Below are 17365 nucleotides of genomic sequence, written 5' to 3'. Positions count from 1 at the left end.
CCAGCAGTAGGAGCTGGCTCCATAATGCCTGGGAACTCCTCCCTCCTTTCTATTTAATAATCATTTAATGGATACAGTATTTCCCGACACACTCAAAGTCAAAGCAACACTTTACAACGAAAATATTCACCTTGTTCACATGCAGAACAATTTGTTTAAAGAAACCAGATCTCCTCAGCACTCAAAGATCAACCCAACACTGGACCTGTGCAAACCCACTTCACTGTCAACAGCAGTTGTTTCAAATAGCTTGTTCAGAGGTAGGTGATAAGATGTAGTTCTCACTGGGCAAACACAATTAGGCAGACAAAGATTTTTCTTGAAGTCTTTTCTGTCTATCACCTGCAACCCAGTCCACAGCGCTTTCTTAAGTATTCCTGCCTGTAATAGCCAGGTCTCTGGAAGAACACTGATGTTTCACAATGACCTCATTGTGCTTTGACATAGCTTTCCCGAGCTGTGGCCTGTGGCAAACACACACCTGCTCCACTTATGCCCAAGAGGCCAAAAAAAAAAAAAAAAAAAGGCGACTTCAAACAATATTCAAGTTCAAACAACAAGCAGGGTTCTTCTGCCTAACAAAAAGTCCATCCTGCAATCCACTTCAGAAAAAATGATAGCTGGTCATTTGAAAGTTAACTCTTTTAGGAACCACCACAGATCAGAGTTAAGAAAACCCAAAAACCCACACCAGCTTAAGAGGGGAAAACATCCACTCTCCATCCGAAGTTCTGTCATGTCCCCCCTCGCCTTGACTATTACCATTGCTCGAGAATGGGGCTTTCCATAGCCCTAGATCAGGACTAAGCCAGTAACTGCACTAGGAATCAGATGTAAACACCATGAAAAGAAGGTCAAAAGACCAAAATCTATGTAAGTACAGGATGAAAGGCAACAGAGATACCTGACACAGATGGCAGTGCCAGGAACAGAAGTAAAAAGCACAAACGTGTGAAGGTAAGTACACACACACAAATACACACATACACTTGTGCCTCCTGTGTTGCTCCCATCCAGATAGTGAAGAATGTTTTAAATTATGTTGATAGAAAAGATTTTTAATTAATTGGGTTGGGTTTTGCGTTTCTTTTTTTTCAGCTCTCTCCTGATTTTTCCATTGCTCTGCTCACCTGTGAGTTATACTGGGCCAAAAAAGATTTCTGGCAACTGCCCTTATACCAAATACCTTTTGCATGTCAGCTATACAATACTTTGCATCATCCACAGTCTCCATTAGCAAATTTGCCCTTTCACCTCAATAGCACCCATCTGACATTTCCACAGCTTCAGAGGCTTTTCCTCCCTCACCAAAGCATGTTTGGGAATGGTTTCAGGGCAAATTCTTTGATTCTGGTGTTGGAGCATTAATGAGGAAAAAAAAATAAAATAGGAGAGAACAGTTAAATGTTTCAAGAGAAAATGAGCAAGACAAACTTAACTATGATTTTTCCCAACTCCTTCCCTCAAGTCTTTAGTGAAAGAATTGCTGAATGCTACTTTCCCTATCCAAAAAACTTTTGCTCCTTGAGGAATAAATGATGTGCTGTGGCTCCTATGGAAGAGTAACTAGAGGCTAAAAGAGAAATGGAAGTGAAGGGTCCCCAGCACATCCCCTGTGGTGCTTGAAGGTTTTGTCTTTGCCACAGCAAGACTGGATTCTGCAGGAGTCAAAATAACAGTATCAATACTTGTCCAACATTCCAGAAGCGTAAACAGCAAAGGAAGGAAAAGATATCAGTGAAACACAAGAATACAAAGAAATAGCAGGTATCAAGTTGAGTTTTCTTATAGTCTAGGATAAAACAAGGCTTTGCACTACCTAAATATCATTGAAAGCTCACATGATAGCATTTGTTTTCATTGTTTATATAAAACCATATATGCTGCCTCATGTAAACGATATAAAACCATATCAAAAAATATAAACCCGTACATATTCATACAAAGCCATAGGCTGCCTCAGTATCAGCAAGGGTAAAATTAAGTCTTCATATTCATCATTTTTCTGCACTACATGCTGTAGAAGTATCACTGCTCATTTCTTTTTTTGGGACTAATATGGAAAGAATAAACTACGAGTTCTTCGTGCTTTACCCCAAGTCACAGAATCACAGAACATGTTGAGATGGAGGGGACCCACAAGGATCATCAGGTCCAAGCGTGTGGACATGAGTGAACACAACAGTTTTACTGCTGTGGCCCTGCTACCAGCTCATGTCCCTGAAGGAAATAAGAAATTCTGCAGAACAGAAGTGTATTGATTGAGGTAAGTTCATGATTTTTTTGCAAAAATAACTGTTATTAAAGAGTTAAGCCACTGTATGTGTGGGCGAACTGCTTTCTGTAATTGCTATCTATCTACAGATCTTGAGAGAGATGTTGATCTTCTGAAATGAAGGGTGCAGACGCAAGTCTTTTTAAACCAATAAAAATACCAACATTTAAGTGGGGTTTTGGCCATAGATCCTTTGTATGCAAATCACTCGGATCAGATTGAAAATTAAAGACTTCTTTTTGGACAAAAACATTGTCATTTGAAGTTGGGAAAATACATGGCTGCCAACAGAAATCTAAACACTATTTGACAAAGTACTCCACTTTCCCATCAGTCTCATTATATTATTTTTATATGGAACGCACATATAGTAGTATGAAAAAATAACATGGTTGTCATTTCCTACTTCTTTGGAGTAAGCCATTTTGGAGTACTATGTGTGTTATATCCATCACTGAAATCCTCTGGCTTTGCACTGTGAAAAATCTCTCTCCATCTATCAGAAAAAAACCCCAAAAATTTCTAAAACTTGGCCCTCTCACATCCCAATGAAAACATGCTGATGTGTGTACACAAGTTCAGAATTATTTCAGATGGCTGCAAATTATCCTAAATAAATATTTTTAAGGGCCTGTCCTAGTTGTGGATGTCAAACACTATTTCTACATTGCAGTAGAATAACTATTTAGAAAGAGGTTAAAGACTGAAAACTAGACTTGGCTGCTGCCAGTGTTGGAACCTCTCTTAGTGCTCTGTTTTCCAAAGCTTTCCCTGTGTGGAGCACCTTATTCAATACAACTTTAGTGTAATACCTACACACCTTAACAGCTTACATTCAGTGCAACCACACATTTTCCTTTGGGCTTGACCCTGTAGAACTTTTTCTTTAATGAGTAACCTCCTCTCACAAAAGGTGTATCATGGAGGTATGCACTTAAGTGGCAATAATACTTCTGAGGATGGAATTAGAGCTTGAGTGCCAAGCAAACAGCTGGTGGGCTTACTCCTGTAAAGTATCTCCTGGCCCACGGACTCCCCATGAATGTTGGCTCATGTCAAACCTGCCCAGCAGTGCATGGGCAGAGTGCTGACTCACACCCTACGATTTCACAGAGCTCTGCAGACCTCTCTGCAGGTACCAGTTGAAGCCTGGAAGCAGTAAAGTCACATTTGCATTGAGTCTTCCTCCCAGGGTTTAAGCCAGGACAAAACTATGCAAGGGTAGCTATGCCACTTCCCCAAAGCAAATCAACCCCAAACTGGTTCAGGCAGTGCCAAATATCAAGGAGCAGTATATTGGTATTCAAATTTAGATTTTATCTGTGTGTAACTGTGCAGAATTTTGTAACTTTGCTGTAAGTGGTCCTTCTACACGCCAGAACATAAAGTAGATTTGGCATCTTTGGATTATAGGTTGGTGCCTGCAGCTTGCAATTCCAGGGTTTGCTTTGAAGCTTCAGCTTTTTTCCCTTGCAGTGGTTTGACAATGGTCATGATTCAGCGTATTCAACCTGCTTAGGTTGAGATGGCTTTTCTTTATCATTTGGAACTGAAGAAAAATAAACAACAAGGACTTTTTCTAGCCCTTTCTGTCACATTAATGGACTGGTTAGATTTTACAGCCTTCAGAGTGTGTCCACTCTTCAGAGGACACAAACTAATTCCTGCTCCTTCCTTGCACCCCAAAAGGAGTGTTACAATCAGATATAAATATGTCTCATTTTTCATCCCACTAGAACTATGAAAGTAGACAGAAGATGGAGCAACACTTGTGCTTCCCAGGAATGTCAGACAGTATTCAAACAACACTCAGCAGAACCATCCTGAGGTGTATTTGCTCCATATTGTTCCCAGCACCAGACAGATCCCAAAATTAACTGTGATCCACTATTTCATTGAATCTCAACAGAAGGTCAGTGGGAGTTGTCAGGAACAGCCTACCTACATTTGTGAAAGGAAATATTTCCTTTTCTTAATATTTCTTATCTATCCTACCTGTAGACATAACATTTGTTACAGGTTGAATCAATTAATTAGAATATTTCTCTTAAAGCCCATATTAACTCACTGACTGGAATCTACTAGTTTCCCAAATACTTTGTGTGTTACTCTTTAGATTTAGTGGCTGTTACTCTTCAGACTTTTTATTCCTCCACAATGATCTAGCTGTGCTTTGTAGTTTCCTGACAATAATTTACTCCAAAAAGGGCACGCTCTCCCAAAGTGTAATTAATGACAACTTGATTTGTGTGCAACTAGCCTAGTACAGACTATTGGATTTTTTCACTTCAAACAGACACAACTGCAAAGATGAACATACTGCAAGTTTCAGAAGGGACCATTTATGCTATTGCATTAATTCCTGTGAATTTAGTGGGTTGTTTTAGGGGAACCTTCTACACTTTTGAATGCTAGGGCTGCAGTTAGGCCTAATATATATTCTAGTGTTCCAAATATATTAGTGTTTCTAATAAATTATTTGCAGTCTTATACACATACTGCTCCTACAAAATGTCAAAATTGCATTGCAGGCAACATAAAATGTCCCCCTTCCTTAGAAATTCTCTTGTAACTAGAAGGAATCTGTGGGAGGAGACAATTCAGGGAGCAGTTAATGGTTTTGGGGCTTTTACTGTGGTCTTAGGGATCAGTGTTTCAGTTTGACTTGCATTTCACTTAAGCCTTTGCAATGTCCTTCATGATCCAACTGCAAACCGAGTCCTCACAGCTATGCTGGTCCCACAGCCAGGCAAACTATCCCAGCTTTGATAGAAAAGTCATTTTTCCCTCACATACTAGGATGAGGTACAAGGTTTGAAGTCAAAGTATTATTAGAGAGATGCCAAAATTGACTTCACTCCCTCCTGAATGCCGACCCTCCAGGTACATTCAGCAAATGTTATAACTAAATGCAACTGGCCATAGTTGGCACGCCCTGACACTACATTTGTTCAAACAGATATTCCACGGAGACTGATGCCAGAACACACGCATGTTCCAACAGGGAAGGCTGGGAAACATCAGGTTGTGACAGCTGGCTTTAAAATAAAAACTGTCCAATGAAATATATGAAAACATAAACAAGAGGACTCTTGTTAGCCCAGGGAATTCAGTAATTTTCTCAAGGCTAGTTTTAACTTTGCTATGTTTATCAAATTTATAACTTTAAAGCATACATAGTTCCACCTACTTATAAAGTGAACAACTGAGTACAATTGAGGAGTACCTTCTGTGCAGAGAAATAGAAGATAGCATCTCTCAGCTTCTCCATTACTTTAATCACTATAACCTGCAGAAAGCAAGTACAGAGGTCATCAAAATGCTGTGCCAGTGCATTGCGTTCATGTCATAAATCCAGAATCAGGAACTTCAAGGTCAAAGTGCTGTATTTCTGCTTTTCTCACAGGTATCTCCTTGCACAAACCAAAGAAAGTACAAGACATGCTGTCATTCACAGTTCTAGAACTACAAGACAGAAATTTAATGAAGAGCTGCAATTTCTAGAAATAATTCACCTGCAGATAACCTAGATAGAGTGCAACTGCTCATGTGATGTAGAAGGATCAACAAGTCCAGTTGCTTTCACTCTGGAAATCTTTCCTATTCACTAATAAGAAAAAGAATAAGAAAAAGCTTGTTTGAAAGCTCCTGCCAGTGCAATCAACTGCAGTTGGGAATCCCATCACACTCCTACAGACCTCTTCAGGAACAAAAAAGGGCTCAGTCAGGTCTCCAGTTTTCCAAGGATCTCATTTCAGCCTGTGACATGAATCAAGTCTTTCCAGGGAATACCTACACACCACTCTTCATTTTGCAGTACCTTCCCTGCTATTTAGTAATTAAAAGTAATGCTCTAATTTCTATTAGATGACAGAATTATTTTAAATTTTTCTCTTGAACCTAATCTTTCCTGTGCACCTTGTGAACGACAGAGTGCTACAAAAATCCCCAAACAGGCTCTTCCCCTGGGGTGTAAAAGACCAAAGGAAAAAACCCACTAAACGTGCTTACATCTTAGAATAAAGAATTATAGCAAAAGGACACTCTTAGGCTTAAGCAGTACAGTAGATTCAAGGGATAAAATTATATAAATTACTGTTGTTTTGTGATTATTTCTTTCTAAAGGTGGAGCTCCTCTATAAAGGAGGGTGATCATTAAAGGAAGAACTGGGAGACAACTCTGCATAATTATTTTTTCCTGTCTTATAAGTCCCTTTAGTCCTCATCTTTCCAGTCATGGAATGTCTATTTAATAATTTTTTTATGTGACATGTAAGAGTGTTTTATCTTGCCTTACAGCATCATTCTAAATGAACCACCCAGCACTATTTAATTCTTCACCTTTAACAATAAACATATGCATCTCAGACTTCTTCAGCCCACAGAAAAGCTTATTACACAGTATCCTGCTAAACTTGATCCAGAGAAGTAGATAAAAGTCATTACCTCCTGCCTGTCCCATTCCAGTTATCCCTATTTCCCTGCTGTCATCTCCTCCACTTACATTCTGAAAATATAAATATCTAATTTAGGAAGGTTATTATATAATTTTTTTTGGTACGTACAAGAGAATTTTGAGAGAAAACTTTACCAGGAATCTAAAAGGAAAACCTATTGCTTGTGAGTTTTGATAAGGGTAAGTCACACGAACTGTCAGCTTGAAGTATATAAATGGTTTATATCTTTGGAAGGAAAAAACCCACTATGTCCTAGTTAACAATTTATTGAATTAATTGATCCAAAACAATGAGCTTTCTATTAAATGTTAAAATTTCTTCTAATATGTAGCTTATTAGATTACAAGCTCTGGTCTGTATACACAGACAAGTATTATACCTGTATCCTGTCAATACAATGACAGTCTACTGGAAAAGTTATAGGCTATGGTTAGAAGTGAAAAGAATGTCTTCCTAGAGAAAAATGCAGCTACAACTGTGCATGTATGAGGGGTATGAACAGGCAAATGGTTGGGTTTGGTTTATCCACTTAATAGGCTGGAGGGCAAATGTTTTCTGTTTGGTCTGAGCCCACAACAGCTACTGTTTTCCCTGGAAAAGTGAACAGCTCTGGATCTGCTGCAGCAGGGACTCAGGCAAGCTGGGGCTGAGCTGCTCTTCTCTTCTGGGTCCTAAAGTTCCATGGAAAGGCACACAGCAGTGGATGGATGCAGTATTCCCCCCGGAATACTGCAGGCCACAGGAAGCCCTGTGTGAGGCTCCCAGGTGGTGGGAGAGCTGTCTACAGATCCCCCTTTACATCTGCAAAAGACAGAGTCCATGTCCAAAAAGCCTTCTCTGCAGTAAACCAGTTCCTGATTTACATCAATACAGCTTTGATGACAATAGAGATACCTCGGCTTCAAAACGGAGTGCTTTGACAGAAGACCTTCACTAGAAGTAGTAAGATAGATTTTACATTTTATGTTGCTACTGTACAGTGCATTCACTAAACAGCACATTTAGAAAAGCTAGCTCAAGAATAGTTTTAACTTTGAAATAGTACCAATTACACTGCAAAAATGCAATTACTAGAGGTCTGTTGCTACAAACTGCAAACTTCCTTTTCGACAGCATTTGTTAATGTATATTTTACAATAACCAATATTTATAGAAATATTTTAAATTAAATCAGACATCATACAGTCCTTACATTTTATGCTTTGAACTGCAAAACCATGGCATGGTTTTGTCATTGTTACAGCAGAGCCAGTCTGGTATTTCAGATCAAACATGGTATGTAGTCCAGATGTGTTAGCTGTCACTCTGTGAGTAAACACTTCTGATGGACAGTGTGTTAACAACAGATTATTACTCATGATGTTGCATGATGGTTACAAAAAGTTAGCCTGAGTGTCAGAGATAACACCAGTGAGAACTGCTGGTGGAAGTGATGCAGACTGGTATGTTTACAGTGATTTCTGTCATGTGCCTCCCCCATTTACTCTTCAAGGGAGAATCAAATACAATGTGAACACCTCCCCATACAGACTGTGGTGGAAGCTCAGAGCCATTTGATCTGAGGGGCAGGACTCATACTAAATATTAAATTCATAATTGTGCAGTTAAACCATTAAATACTTGCAGGTTTGCCTGAAGTGCTAAGCACATTAATTTACATTGTCATTTATGTGCCCTTTTAAGAGGATACTTGTGAGGTGTCTTAGATTAACAGATGTTAAATGACAAAATGTTTATCAGTCCATACAACAAAGGCAGTACAAGAAATAGTATCTGCAATTTAAGTCTCTCTTTGCACAGGGAGACCTCACTCTGGGCCAGAAGAGACTCTTTCAAGACAGGGTCACCATTTATCTTCTATAAACATTCAACCATCAGTTTCCCTTCTGTCACAGGGAGAAGGGGAATCCAACTGCTAACAAGGTACTGTGCCTTTGTATCCTTGGCACACCTCTAGAAAAACAGGATGGAGGGATAAGGCATGGCATGCAGATCTGCAAATTCCAGCGATCGTGCAGTGGGCACCTTCTGTTGTGCATGTACAGCCCAAACAAAACCGGCTCTGTTAGACCTGTGCTTGCTTCATGTGAGGTCAAGCCTGGTTGTGCCTGCACTTTGCTCCTCCAGCTGGAAGCAGTGGCAGCAGAAGCTTTGCTGGCAGTGGCAAAGGTTTATAACAAGTGACAGAAGTGCCAAGGCGAAGGTCAGTAGTCCTGGCTAGGTGTGAAAGGCCCATTTTCTCTAGTCTGGTTAGACCTGAGTTAACTGAGAACTATTAGCAGAGATCCCTAGGCTGCCCTCATGGTCATGACTTCTGGCTGCTGAGCTGAATACAAGCAATTTCAAAATAGTTTTTCCCCCCCACACACTTGTTAAGATATGACTGTTTTGATACTCTGCTCCACTTGTCACTCCTGACAACTGACAATAACAAGCAGTATCTCATGTGCAATTATGTGGCTGCCAAAGACTTGGAGTCCCAAGGCTAGATGTGTTACACCACAGAGAATTACAGGTGATTATATAAAGAATTGCACATTCATACGCTAACAAGTATCATGAGACATGCACGAGAAGATGACACCAGTCTATTTTCCTCACCCTTATCTGTCACTATGCAATGTAAAATCTGACTGGCAGGATTCAGCATCCTTGGGACCACCCAGCAGCTCAGGCTACTTGGGTCTGATGTAAGATCGCAATCCAAATTCTTACAGAACATTTTTATTTTTCTTAAATTCAACAACTCACAGAAAAGATAAGGTTGTATATGAAAAGTGGTTAAGGAAGCTGCCCCCTTTTTTTCTTACTGAAGAGATGTTTCCTAGAACAAAATGGGACTTGGAAATTTCAAGCCACTTTCAGTATTATCGTACACAAAACAAAAAAACATAAACGTACCCAGCTATTCCATCTGAGAAAACACAAACTACCTAAACGTTACAAACACACAGTTTCAAAATTTATTATGCCACTGTATCACCTCAGGCTAATCCTCACAATATCACTGCCTCTAATTGAACCACACTGATTTATGCCAACTGTAGAGATAGTTAGTCCATCCTCAGTGCCACAAATTATAATTCTTAGATTTTTCCAAAATAGTTGCAGATCTAGAAAACTGCAGGAAGCATAAAGTCCACTGACTAGCATACTAGGGATTAATTTCATTCTTCAAAATTGCAGCAATGTATGCTTCTGGTTATGGAGGTGTGCCAGCAGTGCTACAATTAAGGTTGTGCTGTCACTTCAATTATAAACCCAATTTTTTGAGGGTTTACTAAAACTCCAGATTAAAAAGAAAAGCTTGCTGCAGGCTGAAATGTTTTGTACTAGATCTCAGCCAGGGGATAACTTGTTTCCAACACTCTGAAAAAAAATAATCAGGTGCTTCAAATGTTAGAATTTAAATATGTTTGAAGAGAAAAAAACATTAAAAAAAGAACATTTAGTTATGAATTCTCAGTGCAAAGCAAGTTGCTTCCTGGTTCCTATCAGAAAGGCTATGCAAAAACATGGCTGCAGATTATGCAAGTAGAGAAGACGAATAAGGATGACAAAATCCCAAATGTTTGGGTGCTTGGTGTTGTTTTTTTTTTTCTTTTTTTAACAAGCAACAAGCGATTTGGCAACTGGGATTGGCCAAATCAAATGAAGAGACAGCAACCTATACAGTCATAAGGATGGAGGAACAAACCACCCTTTCTAGAAGTGAAAAGTATGGCAAAGACCACAAGGACAACATAGCTTTTCCTTCACTTGAGTGAGGGGTGAGCCAGAGGTGTGACACTTTTCACATGTGCACACTGTGTTCCACGGTGTTGACAGCGAGTGTCAACACACCTCAGACTAAGCTTAAACCAAAAATAATACAATGGAAGATGTACAAAGCTGAGTGTGGGCTGCAAAATTGAAGTGAGCAGGCAGTTTTATACTGCCATGATTATCTGAAAACACTGCATCTAAATACATCCCAGCTAAATTTGCATCCTCACTCCTGGCTGGAGTGTGGGCACACTGTCCAAGGCTGAAGACCATTAGTTACACAGAGAAATGGTATCACACACTGCACAGTTGTGGTTTCTCCATTCTACTTTACTCTCTTCTACAAACACTTCTTACAGAGAAGGGATATCTTTTGCCCTGAAAATTTATTCCTTGATCTCTCATGCTGGCAGGCTGGTGACACTGACACCTCTTTGCTATTGAAAGTACTATAAAACATATCCATGCAATACAAACAGACCCTTGTTTCTGCATCTCTTGCAGTTTAGAAAATTCCAGGTCCCACACATTCATTTTTGCCAAATTGGCAGTTGCTAGGAAGCAAAAGAAAAATGCTGGCAATGGTTCTGTGAGACTGGGGAACATGCAGGCAGTTTTCCTGCAGCACAGGAAACAGGCAGGAATTTTCAAGTGACTTTCCAGGCCAGAGACATCCAGGGATGTCTACTAATAAGGAAACCAAAGTAACTTCAAGGGGATGATGGGGATGGGCTAAACATCATAATGATACAGACTTTGTAATGAATTTAAATTGGACACCTTGATTTACTTACCTACTGTAGCTGAAGTAACTACAGAGGCAGCACAGTTAGTTAAACACTGGTAGCCTGCACATCTAACACTGCACAGCAGAAACAAGCTTTTAAAGGGGCAGTAGCCAGCCTGAGCTGAAATACAGAGATAAATTGCAACTTTTCGACTAAAGACTCTCTCAATATATGAGAAACAGTTTAAAAACTGCTCAGAAAATAAACTAATGCTACACTGCTGCCACACTTTAGCAGTACTTTCTCTTCTTACAGAGAGAGAAATGGCACCAAGCAGAGCCTTTCAGAAACCTGCAAGGTTAAAGGTATACCAATAAATGGAGAGGTCAAAAGCCTATTTTTACAGAGCACCAAGCCTAGCTATTTATTGCTTTGTACTTTTGGGAGAGGGGGTTGTAAAAAAAAATTCTCATACCAAGACACAAGATCAAACAACTGTATTGACTGCTGTTTTCTGAAATATTCTTTTCATACAACAATGAAAAATTGCATGGGCAACTGCACTGGGGATCAAGTGAAGTGCAACAGGATTTTGCCCACTAAAGCCAAGAGCAGTGTATCACAGAGGGGGATTCTTGTAACATAAAATATAAACTTAAACATAGAAAAAAATTATTCTAAGTTCCCATTATATATGCAGTACACAATGTACTTTGATCACACCATACAGTAATTGATTATACTCAGCCCTCTACCAGCAGGAGCCTTCATTCCAGCTGCCTGATTTTTGCAAGAAGGTCCATCAGGGCTCTCAAAGGCAACCACAAGCTTCAGACTCTGCAACAGCTGAGATTTTGCTCAGGGTGTTTAAGGATCTGCAGAATTATTTTTCCCCTCTCTCCACTTCCTCCATGGTGCTCATTTATAGTAAAATAGGGAAAATGCTTTTGGCAAGAAGATATAAGAATGATTTCCTTCTCTTGCTACTTTGATGATTCCCCTTAGGGGACACAGAACAAAGAAAATCAACACTGGCGGTAGCGGGAAAGATCCAAAAGTCTCTTTTAGGGTAAAGGACACAGGTTGTGAAACAGCTCTTGTTCTGCATCTATTCAATACAATTCAGTTGTAAACTCCATGTACCTCACTACAGCTCCTTCCTTGTTACTGCAGTGCCTGATGCCTCATGCAACAGGGCACCACACAACCTCTGCTTTCGACAGCAAACACACACACACAAAAAGGGTAATTCCCCCACTCCCCCAATAAATGGAGAGTTAAGTACAGAAGAAAATTAGGGAAATTTTCTTCCTTAAAGAAGTACCAATATTGTCTCAAATCCAGTGACGTTTGTAGAAATTCACCAAGAATTGCTGTCTCTAGTAAAACTTTAACATTTTAACTCTACAGACATGGAATACCTTTCTTAATCCAGGCTTAAGCTGGCAAACTAGTACAGGTTATTTTGCAAAAAAGCAGCAAATATCTGAAGTACACGTTGTTTTCTTGTTAGTTCTTGACCAGAAGACACTGTCTAACACATAACACATGGCAAGCTGATTGGGGAAGCAGAGTGATTCGTGGAACTCCCCCGTCTCAGAGTTCTGTATTTGCCACACTTCAGGAAAATTAAACCCTGGAAATCCAGGAAGGCTGCTTGCTGGACTTTCAGCTCCATGACCTGTATGCAGAAATACCACAGCTGACTTGTGAAACCTGGGATTATTTACTAGATACATTGTACAGCACAGGTTCCTTCCAAAAATAAAAGGAAAAATTGGTTTGGGAACTGTCAGTCTTTTGAGTACCAACACCACCAACACAATTCTCATTCAACTAGTTACATCAGGATAGGCCAGGCTGGGATGGAATATGCTGCACACAGTTCCTGATTCTTTTTGGTCCTCAGTGAGGTGCACTGGCATAATTTAAAGTAGGTCTCCATAAGGTCAGAAATGGATAAAATATTTCTTAGCAATTTTCAAAACCAAAGATGCCTAATCCAAGACTTTTCACAAGTTTTGAGAAGAACCAAAGCTGACTAAAAGGCTGATCAATACAACAGTGGTGACTCAGACACCCCACTTAATTTAGAGTGCTATAAATGCAGAAGGAATAATGTAACTGGGAAACTCATGCCCTCATGTCTGTTTGTGTGTGCACATATACACAAGCATGTTTACACACATCAAAAATGAGTCCAAGACACAGGGCTACTAGACAAACAAAAGAATATTCATGTTTTGACAAAATACTACTTCGCTTTTACCGGCATGTAAGACCAGGCTGCACTAGGCATATTTTAGCAATAATGATCAAAGCACAGGCTTTCCCTGAAGATTAATGACTGGCTAAGAGGATAGTTTGAGGTCTGTTTACCCCAGCTGGTCCTTAATTCCCAGGAAAAGCATCTGCAAGGCTTATTATTGCTGTAAACTTAAGATGGAGGGAGGGGTTTACGCTGTTTCAAATGATATGTACAACGACTTTTTAGAGACTTAATGTCTTGTATATTAACCAGACTGCTTAACCCATCTCTTAAAGAACTATTCATCTTGAAAGTAAATAACTTCAAACTTCCGTAGCCGTGCATTCCATGTGAGCTCTGCAAACTCCTTTACAACCAATTCATTACCCCCCCCACCCGCCTCTATGGCAAGTGAGGAAAGAGATACACAAGGATCATTTCACTCCTCATTGAAATACAGCTACATCTGGGGGGAGAATGAAAGCTATTTAACAGCACACAGCACTCCTACGTAATGTTTAGGACAGAAAGCAAAGAATATCATATTTACTTCAAACTGAAGAGGATTTAGCTACACAGAAAGCAACTGCTTGACTGAACAGAAGCTAATGTGTAGCACTCTTGGAAAATATGCATGTGGTTTGTCAGACAGATTGTGAATCTCTTATCCACACTCCTGAACAGCTACTCAAAGGAATAATTTCCCTGATTTAATGGAGGAACAGTTCCAGTTTGAGTAAGTAGCTTCCAACCTGAATCTTATTTATCACAGTGGTCACAAATGTCATGGGTCACCAGAAGTTCCCAAAAGCCTGCAGTCAACTTAGAAATCTTACTGCTTGAAATGTTATTCCTTAAAATATATAGAATTCTCAGTTACAAACTTGCATCTTAAAATACAAAAAAAATCCGAACAGCAAAGATAAAATGCTAAACTTACATTCACATCAAATTCTGGATTATTAATAGTAACTGACCCAGGAAGGGTCTATAGATTTTAAGTTCTGGTACTGTGGCAACCGACTGACAGGTTAGATTCAAATCTTGAAGGTGTTTCATTTAATTGTATATACGTTAGCAATCATGTTTAGACTTGAGCCAGGCTATATACTATACTTTCCTGTATATTTTCCCACAGACATACTCTAAACAACAACAAAACAAGTTGTTTTTAGCATCATTATGAAAAAAAAAAAACACAACAAAACTGGATGTTCCAAATTAAGCATGTGATTCAAACAGTCTCTTTACAGAGGATGAATAAACCCAACAGGATTAATTTATTAAGACTCCAATGATCGAAAGCCTATTCACAGCTAGCAAAAATATTCATGGTCTTGAATGGGATTTGCCTAAGACAAACCTGTGTCCTAAAAATATTTTACCTTTTCTTGCACAAATAAAGCTGTTTTGCTATGTAGAGCAAGATTCAGAAAAGTATGCAATAGTTTTGCAACCAAAAAACTCTTTGCTTTCATCCTTCCAAGTTTTCCACATCTATCACTGTTTTAAGAAGACACGTATAATAATTAAAACAGCCTCACTTTAGGTCTCTAGATTCTTCATTATCAGTTTGTAAGGTAGTGAGTAGGCTAAGTAAACAAAAACAACCCAATGGAAGATGATGTAACAACGTATTTCTAACTATTTATTCTCTTTACCTGAAATAAAGCTCTTAAAAATGCATCAAACTTCCTCAAGTGCGGTTTCACTTTGGAAAGGTGTGATTTTAGAAGGGAAACCAAATTTCAACATGTTTGAATTTATGTGTGTCTCTAGATCCTTTCATATAATTAAAAGGGCCTTTCAAACTGTGAGCCCATGGGCTTTCTGTAGCATTTAAGAACAATCCTTCTCTCTGTGAAGACTTTTAGCTTGCTCCAACATATCTCCTAAATGAAGGCATCCACAAATGGAAAAGCAGCTGACCTCATTTTTGCAGGCAAGTGTGATGCAAACCAGCAGAGTAGCCTGGTTGTTAGAAACCCATACCTATATTTATCAGGAAAACCCTCCCTGGATGTTGAGCAGGGCCACTGCCTGATCATGACAAGACACGAGTAACAAGTCCTAAGTATCTCATGCATTACCAGTCACACAACTGTGCAGACACCAAAGGCAGCAGCAGAACTCCCCTGGCACGTGCTTGCTCAGCTGTTTACTTTCCTGCACACAGCAGGGTGGCAGGATAGCAAAACTACAGCTTTAGTTTCTGAAAAATGCTGATTTTTGTTTTTATAAACATACCATGTTTATGAGAGATGCTGGGTAGGTTGACATTATATATTAGCACATCATTGTCTGATCTTACAACTCATCACTTTGTTCATTTCCTGGTTTATGCATATATAATGAATCCATTTAGCTGCCTTTTTTTTTTTTTAAATTTGGCCTTGTATAGCTGAGCCATTTTCTCTGGCTTCAGATTCCCTCCAGATGTCCTGACTAGTCCAAATCTACATAATTTTGTGAAAGAATATCTATGATATTGTGATGCTCTTTTTTTGGGATTACTTTTTTTTTCCATTTTTACTACTGATTTTTTTTTTAATAAAGTCTATTGGCTTCATATTCCACTATTCCAGACTTCTTCATATGTATGAGCTCAGATGGTACTACATGAGAACACGAGAAGGCAAAGATAAGATTATACAGAGATCTCAACAATATAACTGAAATAAAATGACCTGGTAATCCAAACAAGATTCAGACAGCAAAGATATTCAGAAAGATAACCCACTGAGTAACACATATTTGATACCTAAGTCTTCACTGCTCTTCAGCTTCTATTGCATCAGGTGAATCACTTCGATCTGTATAAAGTTAATACAAAGTGATGCCAAGACAGACTCCAGCATACAAAGAGAGGTACCAGAAAAGCAGCAACTTCAGTGCTTTAAAGCAGGTTAATGTGGGATCCCAGTACAATTCAGGCTGCAGAACTGCTTAGGGAACATGATGTCAGCAACGTTTCAAAACACTATCCTACCCTAAATTTCAGAAATTACTGCAGCTTTCTAAACACATTTGACAAAGCATCTCTAAAACCAGTAGTTTCACAGATGTTCCTGGATGTATAAACTGATTTGTAGTGTTTTTATCGTACGTCCGGGTGTGTTTAGATGAAAACAACTACCTGGCTGTCAGTGTGAGTAACAGTCCCTGGCAAAAAAATTTCAATTTAAAAGACCTCAGTAACAGCATAACCCTACTTCTGTCCTTTAAAATAACTGCACTCAACAAATCAGATCACAAAAAAACTCGACAACAAAAAACTCAGATAAATAGGGAAAAAAATCATACAAATATGACTTTAAACATACTGGTTTATATATTAAACACAGTATTTTAAAAATCTAATTGTGTTTTTTCCTCAACAAGAATTTAGCACTGCTCTTGCTCCACAGTCAAAACCAGTTTATTAGAATGATAAAGAAGGCAGACACAGTTCTTCAGGTCCTGTTACAGGATTTCTCCAACAAATAAAATTGCATCCATGACTCCAGCACAAATACCCTTCACTCCTAGGAATTCATACCTGAATTCATACCTCAGTTATACCTGAACCCATCAAAATCCATTTCCCAATTTGGAACTTATTTATTATGAATCAGGCTCCAATTTCTGCCTCAAGTGGCTAAGTTACAACTTATTTGAGCCTAGATATCCCACCGAGCTCTTAGATATTTCTAAAGCAAGCACTATTTTAGAAAACTGAATTGCAGAGAACAGTTTCACTTACTTTGAAAATACATGACTTTTATTGAAAATAATAGAATTATCATCCAATCAAGTAATACCTATATGTCCAAAAGAATAGAACTTTACCTGTGAGACTTTACATACATCATGCTGTATCAGAATTTTTTAAATACTAGATACAATAATAGTT

At 38.9% G+C, this 17365-nt stretch overlaps 1 protein-coding gene across 1 annotated transcript in view; it reads right to left on the bottom strand.

The window, feature by feature from the left end:
* Nucleotides 1-13500, bottom strand: part of BNC1 (basonuclin 1) — a 65455-nt gene extending 51955 nt beyond the window's left edge. The window contains exons 1-2 of the mRNA XM_029958786.1: nucleotides 13495-13500; nucleotides 5502-5564 (exon numbers count right to left, since the gene is read on the bottom strand). Of these exons, the coding sequence (XP_029814646.1) occupies nucleotides 5502-5564; nucleotides 13495-13500 (69 nt within the window). The remainder of the gene's footprint in view (nucleotides 1-5501; nucleotides 5565-13494) is intronic.
* Between the last annotated feature and the right edge of the window lie 3865 nt (nucleotides 13501-17365).

The sequence above is a fragment of the Manacus vitellinus genome, unplaced genomic scaffold (assembly GCF_001715985.3).
Source record: "Manacus vitellinus isolate BGI_N305 unplaced genomic scaffold, ASM171598v3 scaffold_16_pilon, whole genome shotgun sequence".
Classification (NCBI taxonomy): domain Eukaryota; kingdom Metazoa; phylum Chordata; class Aves; order Passeriformes; family Pipridae; genus Manacus; species Manacus vitellinus.
The sequence above is the reverse complement of the archived record's forward strand: the minus strand, read 5'-3'. Positions and strand labels throughout refer to the sequence as shown.